This window comes from Hipposideros armiger, unplaced genomic scaffold (genome assembly GCF_001890085.2).
Source record: "Hipposideros armiger isolate ML-2016 unplaced genomic scaffold, ASM189008v1 scaffold_28, whole genome shotgun sequence".
Lineage (NCBI taxonomy): Eukaryota > Metazoa > Chordata > Mammalia > Chiroptera > Hipposideridae > Hipposideros > Hipposideros armiger.
This window is the reverse complement of record NW_017731378.1, coordinates 5743998-5753196: the sequence shown is the minus strand read 5'-3', so window position 1 is coordinate 5753196 and position 9199 is coordinate 5743998. Positions and strand designations below refer to the sequence as shown.

Below are 9199 nucleotides of genomic sequence, written 5' to 3'. Positions count from 1 at the left end.
TACGGGAAGGAGCAGGTATTATAAGGGGCCTACTCTTTGCCAGGCACTGTGCTAAGCACCCGAGATGGATTATCTCACTTATTAAGTCAATCTTCCTGTGAAAGAGGGCCTGCTCTTAGCTGCATTTTATCGGTAAGGCAGTGGAGCCACAGAGAAGCCAAGTGACTCACTCAAGACCTCTCAGCAAGGAGTAGAGTCTAGGTTCAAGCCCAGGCCTGCCTGCTTCTGCAGCCTGGGCTCCTGCCGCTGTTTCTCTTGGGTTCCTGTCGAGTCTAGTTTGTAACCCTACTCTAATCAGTGTCACTGTGGGCTGCCTGCATGCCTGCATCCTGCCAGAGTTCCTTATCAGGTCATCTGTATGGCCCACTGCATCTGGAACCCCTACAGGCAGGTCCATCTGCTATTCTCATCCCATCCCAACTACCCTTTTGTAAGAAAACTTGCTCAGGGGCAAGCATTTTGCTAAGTGTTGTATATGCATTCTCTCATCAAGCTTTACAATAGAGATATTATCCCATTTTATAGATGAGGAGACTGAGGTTCTGAGAAGTTGAGTGATTTGTCCAAGGTCCCATACATAGTAGGAGCACATGCTGGGTGCTAACCCAGTCAGTCCATCTCCTCCAGAGTTATTACCCTGTCTTACATGGAGTCATCCCTCCAGTTGGTCTGGAGTTTTGAACTTGGTTGCTCCGGTACTAGTAGGCCTTTACAGCCCTTCATCCTCCAGCAGGCACAAGGTTGGACACAGGGAGCCCTGTGGAAGCCGTCGGGTAGAGAGGATGACTCCCCAGTTGTAGGGCTTGGTGATGGCATCACTCCCAAGTTGGTGGCATCCTATCTTGAGTTGGTGGCATCCTATCTTGAGTTGGCTCAGAAACTAACCTGGGTTAGGAGTTGCCAAGGACTATTACCGTGACTTGTCAGGGTCTACTGTGGCCAAAGGTGGCTGCCTATAGTACAGAGACCCTGAAGGGCCTCAAACCCCCAAATAATCTCCTAACTGACTGCTGCCTGATACTCTATTAGAACTCCTTTATCTTAAAACTCGGATCCATGTTAATCAGCCAGCCTCCTGGCTGGGGCCTGGACCCCCCCTAGCAAAACTTTCCATTGATGTTTCTCTAATACAGAAACCAGGGCTGACCTGTTTCTGCAATTACCTAACAAGCTGCTCCTTGTCTGGGGGAAGAAAACCTGGCTAGCTGCCCCCTTAGTTTTTCGTCACCCCACCCCCTTCCAGTCTGACTTTCTCCTGTCATCCACTTCCTCAGGAAACACGTAAGCGCTTCACACAGTTCACCTCTGAGGCCTGACCGTGTCTGCACGCTGAATTCTGCTCCCACTAGACCTCCATCCCACCAACCCGTTCGGTACCTGCTGACACATACAGCTGTGTACAGGGTGGAGTTACATCTAGGCAGCAGGTTTTGCCCAAGTATAGCAACTCAGGTCATCTACATCGTGGCACCGCCACGTAGAACCTGCAGAGGTGCCCTTACCCGGTGACAAACACCTCCTCCTTGACACCATTAGGGTAAGAACCACAGCATTTGGTCTTCAGGGTGCAAATCCAAGATCAGGGAATGGGCTCAGGCAGAACGAAGAGGCTCCTATCAGCATGTGTTGGCATGCACCAGGCGGACGGTGGGAGGAGCCCTCTGCATTCTGTTGTCCAACAACTGATTACATTTGGCCACTTGCTCTCCTGGCTGAGGTCTCTGACAGGAAGGGGGCGGGGCAAGTGTGGAAAAGGCCCATTGTTACTTCCTAAGGTTCCTGCCAGAGAGAAGAGAGGGTATAATGTAAGGCTTGCACTGTAAGACAATGCTTCTCAGGCTTTAATATGGATGGTATTAAAATGCAGATTCTGGTTCAATAGGTCGGGGGTGGGGCGACATTCTGCATTTGTAACAAACTCTCCCAGGGGGCAGTGCAGCTGCACAATCTGAATAGCAATGATTGTAAGGGGTTAGCCCTTCCCAAAAAGTCACTTGATACATACAAATCCATTTATCCTGGAGGATTGGAGTGTCTCCTCTCACAAGTAAGAAGTTGGGTCCAAGTTCAGATGACTGGTTGAGAGGAAAACCAATGACGCCGTCGCTCTGGTTGTCTCCAAGATTGTCCTGGGAAGGACCCAGGAGAAGGGCAGATCAGTGCCTGAATTTGGGGTGGGTCTTCCAGAACAGAAGGAAAGGTTTACAGTGAAGGAAGGTAAAGGCTCAAAACTGCCTCAGAAACAGTTGCTGTTCAAATAAACCATGCTGTGCGTCATTCGCTGTGCTGGGTATGCAGTTTGCACGGATCACCGCATCCATCAGTATGATGATCCTGTGGGTACTATGGCTTTCCTCTTACACAATAAGGAAACTGAGGCTCAGAGAGGTGAGTTGACATTCCCAACATCACACAGCTAATCAGTGACGGCTGGCTTTGGAATGCAGCCCTCTTATTCTTAACCACTAGCCTCTGCATTGAGGAAAGATGCATTTGCCACAAAGCATTCACTGGGGGGAGAAGGGGATGTCTTATTCAGGACTATTTTGGTTTCAAGTGATGGAAAAACAAACTGACTTCATCACAAAGGGGAATTCATTGATTTAGATGACTAAAAAGTCCAGAAGTCGTGGCTTCAGGCATAGCTGGATCCAAGAGGTCCACTTTCTTCTTTGTTGGCGTGTTTCTCAGGCACACCTTGCTTTTCAGGTAGCTAGAGAGCTCCTCCTCAGTGCATGTGCCAATAGCAAATGTGATCCTATCCCCATTGGTCCCAACAGATCCTACCTCTGTCTCCCATTAGCCCGAATGTAGTTATATGCTCATCCCTGAACCAATCATTGTGGCCAGTGGGGAAGGGAGGCGGGACTAGTCTTGTCCTGCATTATATGCTCATCCCTGGAGCTGGGAGTGGGTTTATTCCCACCCAAACCATAAGCCTAGGAGTAGGAAAGGGTAGATTCCCAGGGAAAGTGGGGTGCTTGCTACCAGAAAGAGGAATGTCAGGGCAGACAGAAACAGAGGTCCGCCACAGTGGGTTGTTCAGCCAGGATTGCTGCTGTGGGACTTGGCAGGGTTCTTGTTCTCCAGGCTAGACTTGAATCACGTGAGGAAATGGTGGGTTGGGTGGGGGGAGGACGGTAAGACATTCATCAGCTCGATAGGCTAGGGGTTGGTGGGAGGGTCCGGGGAAGAGGTGGTGTTGAGGGAAGCTTGGTGTGACTGTCGTCTCTCTGTTCCCAGGAAAGCTCCAGCCATGGCACTGGGGCTCTTCCGGGTGTGTCTGGTGGTGGTGACAGCCATCATCAACCACCCACTGCTATTCCCATGGGAGAATGCCACGGTCCCCGAGAACGAGGAGGAGATCATCCGCAAGATGCAGGCGCACCAGGAGAAGCTGCAGCTGGAGCAGCTACGCCTGGAAGAGGAGGTGGCACAGCTGGCGGCCGAGAAGGAGGCCCTGGAGCGGGCAGCAGAGGAGGGCCAGCAGCAGAATGACAGCCGCACGGCCTGGGACCTGTGGAGCACCCTCTGCATGATCCTCTTCCTGGTGATCGAGGTGTGGCGGCAAGACCACCAGGATGGCCCCTCGCCTGAGTGCCTGGGCGGTGACGAGGACGAGCTGCCTGGCCTGGCAGGCACCCCCCTCCGAGGCCTCACCCTGCCCGACAAGGCCACGCTGGACCACTTTTATGAGCGCTGCATTCGGGGGGCCACAGCCGACGCGGCCCGCACCCGGGAGTTCGTGGAAGGCTTCGTGGATGACTTGCTGGAAGCCCTGAGGAGCCTCTGCAACCGGGACACAGACATGGAGGTGGAGGACTTCATTGGCGTGGACAGTATGTATGAGAACTGGCAGGTGGACAAGCCACTGCTGTGCCACCTCTTCGTGCCCTTCATACCCCCTGAGCCCTACCACTTCCACCCAGAGCTCTGGTGCTCCAGCCGCTCAGTGCCCTTGGATCGCCAGGGCTACGGCCAGATCAAGGTAGTCCGGGCTGACGAGGATACGCTGGGCTGTATCTGTGACAAGACCAAACTCGGGGAAGACATGCTGTGCCTTCTCCACGGCAAGAACAACCTGGTGCAGCCGGGCAGGGAGGTGGAAGACCCACTGTGTGGCAAAGGTTCCCCATACCTGAACACATTGCAGGTCATGAAGTGGTTCCAGACAGCCCTCACCAGAGCCTGGCACCGGATCGCCCACAAGTACGAGTTCGAGCTGGCCTTTGGGCAGCTGGACACCCCGGGGTCCCTCAAGATCAAGTTCCGCTCGGGAAAGTTCATGCCCTTCAACCTGATTCCTGTGATTCAGTGTGACGACTCAGACCTGTATTTTGTCTCCCACCTTCCCAGGGAGCCCTCCGGGGGGACCTCAGTGTCCAGCACTGACTGGCCCCTGTCCTTTGCTGTGTACGAACGACACTTCCTCAGGACCACATCAAAGGCACTGCCCGAGGGTGCCTGCCACCTCAGCTGCTTGCAGATCGCTTCCTTCCTGCTCTCCAAGCAGAGCCGCCTCACCGGCCCCAGTGGGCTGGGCAATTACCATCTGAAGACGGCCCTGCTGCACCTCCTGCTCTCCCGGCGGGCGGCAGACTGGAAGGCCGGGCTGCTTGACGCTCGTCTGCATGAGCTGCTCCGCTTCCTGGAGAAGAGCCTGCTCGAGAAGAAGCTCCATCACTTCTTCATCGGCAATCGCAAGGTTCCCGAGACCATGGGACTCCCTGAGGCGGTGCGAAGGGCCGAGCCTCTCAACCTCTTCCGGCCCTTCGTCCTGCAGCGAAGTCTCTACCGGAAGACAGTGGACTCCTTCTATGAGATGCTCAAGAACGCCCCAGCACTCATTAGCGAGTACTCCCTCCATATCCCCACAGACCATGCCAGCCTGCCCCAAAAACCTGTCGTCTTGTAGAGCAGCCAGGACCTCGCGGGCCAAGACACAAGGCATCCCACCTGTGTACACGCCTGGGGGCATCTGCAGGCCCTATCCTAGGAAAATGGAAGGCTTGGTTGGGAGCCCTGGCACAGCCTGCCAGGACAGCCAGGCCCTGTAGCGTGGAGGAAACAGAATTGCAAGCCAGAAGCTGGTTTGCTTTCATGCCGTTGGGGCCTGCTGGCGAAGCTGTTATCTGGGTTTGGGGACTGATCCGTTGCAGCTTGTTTTTGGATCATCACAAATGGCCAAGATGATGATGGGACACTCTGTGGACACTGAGTTAGAGATAATGCAACAGCAATTTGGGTGTAATTCTTTTTACATCCCAGGTCCAGTCTTTACTTGAATATCAACAGGAATGCTGATCGACGGGAATGCTGACAGGGTTCCATGTTAAGACCCCCACCTCTGTGTCCAGTAACCCTTGACCCCAGGCATCTGCAACCAAAGCACTAATAGGGACAGGTGTGGGAATTTGCAGCCTTCTATCCACAGCCTGCACAACAGGGTCCCACTGTGGCTGCCGTTTTTTATACTATTTGGAGAAAAGACCTAGTAGAGACCCAAGGCCCAAGTGGCTAAAGTCTCTGTTGCACAGAAGTGGGTACTTATGGCAGAGAGAAGTGTAAGTTGGCCAGTTTTTCAGCTGCACATTTCATTCAGGGTGCATCCCCTTCTCCCTGCCTCTCCCTCAGTGTGCTGTGTCCCCATCACTGTGGGCGCAACATCCCATGCCAGGTACAAGCCCAGTGGCCCCTCATCCCTCTCTATTCTCTCCACAGCTAATCTTTCTGACCATCAGTGTGGGAGGGGAGGGCTGGAGGCTGAAGCTGACAGGCACAGGGTGGAGGGAAGGACAGCCTGGCACCCAGGGTGCTGGGGCTTCGGATTGCAATCTGGCCTCTAATGCCCGGTTCAGAGGAACTTGCAGAGCTAAGAGGTGAGGGATGCTATAGCCGTGGGTGCTCCCCAAGGCTCCAGTCCTAGAGCAGGGCAGGCCTGGAAGCAAGAGCTGCCATGGAAACCCAGCTCCCATCTGCAGGTCCCGAAACCCCCTGAGCTGTTCACTCCAGCAGGGCTCCCTCACTTCACAGAACCCCCTTCTGGGTGGTTCTTGCTGGCTGCACAGATGACCAAGACCCAAAGAGCCTGACGGAGGCCCAGCTGAGTGGGCACACAGGAACACACTGCGGGCATAGCCCCCAGGCTTCAGAAGCCACCTGGGCACTGCTGAGAACGGCGGTGACTTGGCGGTCACCAGAGCCTGCAGTTGGAGCTGGCCTCTGTCTCCTGGTTCAGGAGGGCTGGAAAACCATTCCCCCGCTTGCGACTTCACTGGTCCATTGGGATTTCTTTTTTTGGCGTTGCCTCAGTAACCCTTGCAGAGGGCCAAAGCAGCAGCAAGAATGAGTGTGCCTTCACCAGCACCTGGATTCTCCCTTCAGGGCGTAAGCTGGCCATGCCTCCCAGACAGAATACCCAGTTCCATGGAGGCTCACCGCAAACTGAAGAAAAGATACTGCCCCTCCCCCTGGAGTGCTGTCACCTAGCCTCAGAGTGCTTAAGAAGATGGACAGTTTTCCTGGCAGGCTTAATTCAGGGTGCGAGGCTCAGCTGCGATGAGGCACTGTAGCAAGCATTTATGTGAGCTGGGCTTAGACGGAGCAGCACTGGGGTCGACCCCTTCCCAGACCCACAGCGTCTGGGGCAGTCCAGGGACTGATCCTGCCCATGTGGTCTCCAACAATAGCCCCCCACCCCCCATTGTGTCGGGATTCATTTCCAAAACTGGGGTGAATTTCCTTATTTATTATCGCCGGTGCCTTTCCTTTCCCCTCATCATCCCATCTCATTGTGCTTAGAAGAGATTCCAGCAACCAAGAACCAGCCTCCAGACGTCAAGACCAAGCCTGACTCTCCCTCGGCTTCCCCTTTGCTTCCAGGAGAATGTTCATTGAACAAAAATACCTTCTGGCCTCTCGTTTATACAGAGGCCAGAACGCAGCGGGAAAATGGAGATATTTTATGCACCCAAACTGCTTATGGAGCAGAAAGTAGCAGGGCTCTTGGTGTTTCATGCTGCCTTATTTATATTAAAGGGAGAATTAAATTCTTGCAAGGAGTAGAAACTGGTCATGGTGCTTGTTTTTAACTTCAGGAAATCGGTGCGGTTCCTGAGGCCGAGTTGGGGAGGGGGGTAGATTTCCTACTGATGAGCAGAAGCTTTCACTCCTTTTTATCCTTCTGCTTTCAGAAAACTTTGAAAAAAAATAGCAAAATAGGACATTTCTAGCCCATCTCTGAAGCAGCCTGGAGAGTTCCAGAAAGGCCTTTGAAAGCCAGCTATAGGGTGGAGTCCAGAGTTTGGTGTGTGCCAAGAAATGTGGGAGCTAGAAGTAATGTGAAGCTTTGGTTTTCTAGAAAAGAGGCTGTCTTTTAAATGGAAGAGTTGGAGTCCTTCAGGGCAATTAGGACACCCAGCCATCTTTCTCCAAGGAACCTCTTCCTTCCCAAGGATGTGTGGCTTTACCCAGCCTCTGCTCACTTGCTGTGCAGAACGTTCCAGGACTGCAATACTCTGAGCCTCTTGACAAGGCTGAAATGAGTAGTGTGGCCCAAGGCCAAGAGGCTGGTTAGGGTGGGGAGGGCCCTGCATCCTCAAAAGACCCAGCCCCTTTCTGCCTTACTAAAGCACAGCCCAGGTTGAGAACCTGGAGCCAGCACTTTGGTTCATCATCAAGGGTGTCCTTAGAATGACCTGGAGAGCTTGGTCAAATGCCCACACCTCACCTTGAACCTACATGGCACCCAGGTAAGGCTCTACTTCTAAAGCTCCCTCAAGTGACTGATGACACCCCTAGTTGAGGGTGGCTTTTCACGGTCTTTCAAAATGTCAAGTTAAAGAAAACTCAAGTGGACTGCTTTCCATAGAGCAGGGGTTGGCAAACTTTTGAGACAAGAGCCAATCCTGTCCCTCAACAATTTAAAAATTATTCGAGAGCCATAAAACAAATGAAATCACCATTGTATGAATAATATCCCTTAAAAATTGTATAAATGAAACTATGATAGTTTTATTTTCATTTTCAATTTTACTTCAGAGCCATGTGTATGTACGTATCCAAAGAGCCGCGTGTGGCTCGCGAGCCGCAGTTTGCCGACCCCTACCATAGAGAGCTGTTGGAAGACAGACCTAGGTAACGCCAACAAGCCTGCTTGGGATCACCCAAGTGGCATCAGCTACACCACAGCTTCCCACGAATGCAACCACACTCACAGTGAAAAGGAGGAGCAGAGAGAAGATGGGGGAGGCCAAAGCTGGTGAGCACCTCTTTCTAGCAGGCCATTAATTGTCCACAAGCATTTACTGGGAGCCTCATCTGCACGAGGCATTGTAAAAGAGAGAAAAATAAATAGGACCAAGCTTGTGCCCTTGGGAGGGACAGTAAGGTGGCCTCCCAACTACTCACCTGTGAAAAGCATCACAAGAAAGATGGAAATGCACTGCTGGTAGGGTCAAAGGAGAAGCCCTGTTAGGATCTGCTTCTCAGGTGGCCCCACACTAACCACATGCGTATCACCTGGGTGGGGGTTTCTGGGCCATGCCGCAGACTTCAGTGGAATCTCTAGGAGTCCAGTACAGGAATCTATTTTGCCAAGTTCCTGGGCTGGCCGAGTGGCTTAGCTGATTAAGAGCTCGCTCTAGGGTTTGAGCTCTGAGCAACAGCGGTTCGAGTCCGACCCAAGCTGAGCTGCCGCTGAGCTGCCAACAGGTGGCAGGATGGCTTAGCTTAAAAAAATAAAAAATCGGGGGAAAAAAAATATATATATATATTTTGCCAAGTTCCCCAGGTGATTCTGAAAGTCCAAGAACTACTGATAAACCTGGAGGGATTGGGGCAGGTCCTCATGATAGGGCACTGCCTGATAGAGCTGCTGCAAGATAAGCAGGACTGACCAGGGGAAGCACTCCAGCCAGAACCATAAAGTGAGGGTGGGAAAGCGTAATAGATGTAGGCAACATTGAAGTAGCATCTACTGTATGCCAGGCACCTTTCTACATGCCTTTAGATACATTAAGTCATTTAATTCCTATGTCTACCCCATGATGTGGGTGCTGTTATCCTCCCATTTTCCAAATGAGGCATCTAAGGGTTAAGTGACTTGTCCAAGGTCACGTGATGTTAAATAGCAAAGTCAGGATTCAAACGCAGGCAGTGCTGGAATATATGCTGATATACACTGACAGATCAAAGCAAA

The 9199-nt window shown here is 52.4% G+C and overlaps 1 protein-coding gene across 2 annotated transcripts in view; it reads left to right on the top strand.

Moving 5' to 3' along the window:
- ITPRIP (inositol 1,4,5-trisphosphate receptor interacting protein) overlaps nucleotides 1–7938 on the top strand; it is a 31407-nt gene extending 23469 nt beyond the window's left edge. The window contains exons 1-2 of one of the 2 annotated variants that reach the window (XM_019636507.1): nucleotides 864–2388; nucleotides 3244–7938. In XM_019636507.1, the coding sequence (XP_019492052.1) occupies nucleotides 3257–4915 (1659 nt within the window). In that variant the 5' untranslated portion in view covers nucleotides 864–2388; nucleotides 3244–3256 and the 3' untranslated portion in view covers nucleotides 4916–7938. Of the gene's footprint in view, nucleotides 1–863; nucleotides 2389–3243 lie in introns of those variants that run through there. The other variant, XM_019636506.1, reaches the window with a different exon arrangement.
- Nucleotides 7939–9199: the final 1261 nt, after the last annotated feature.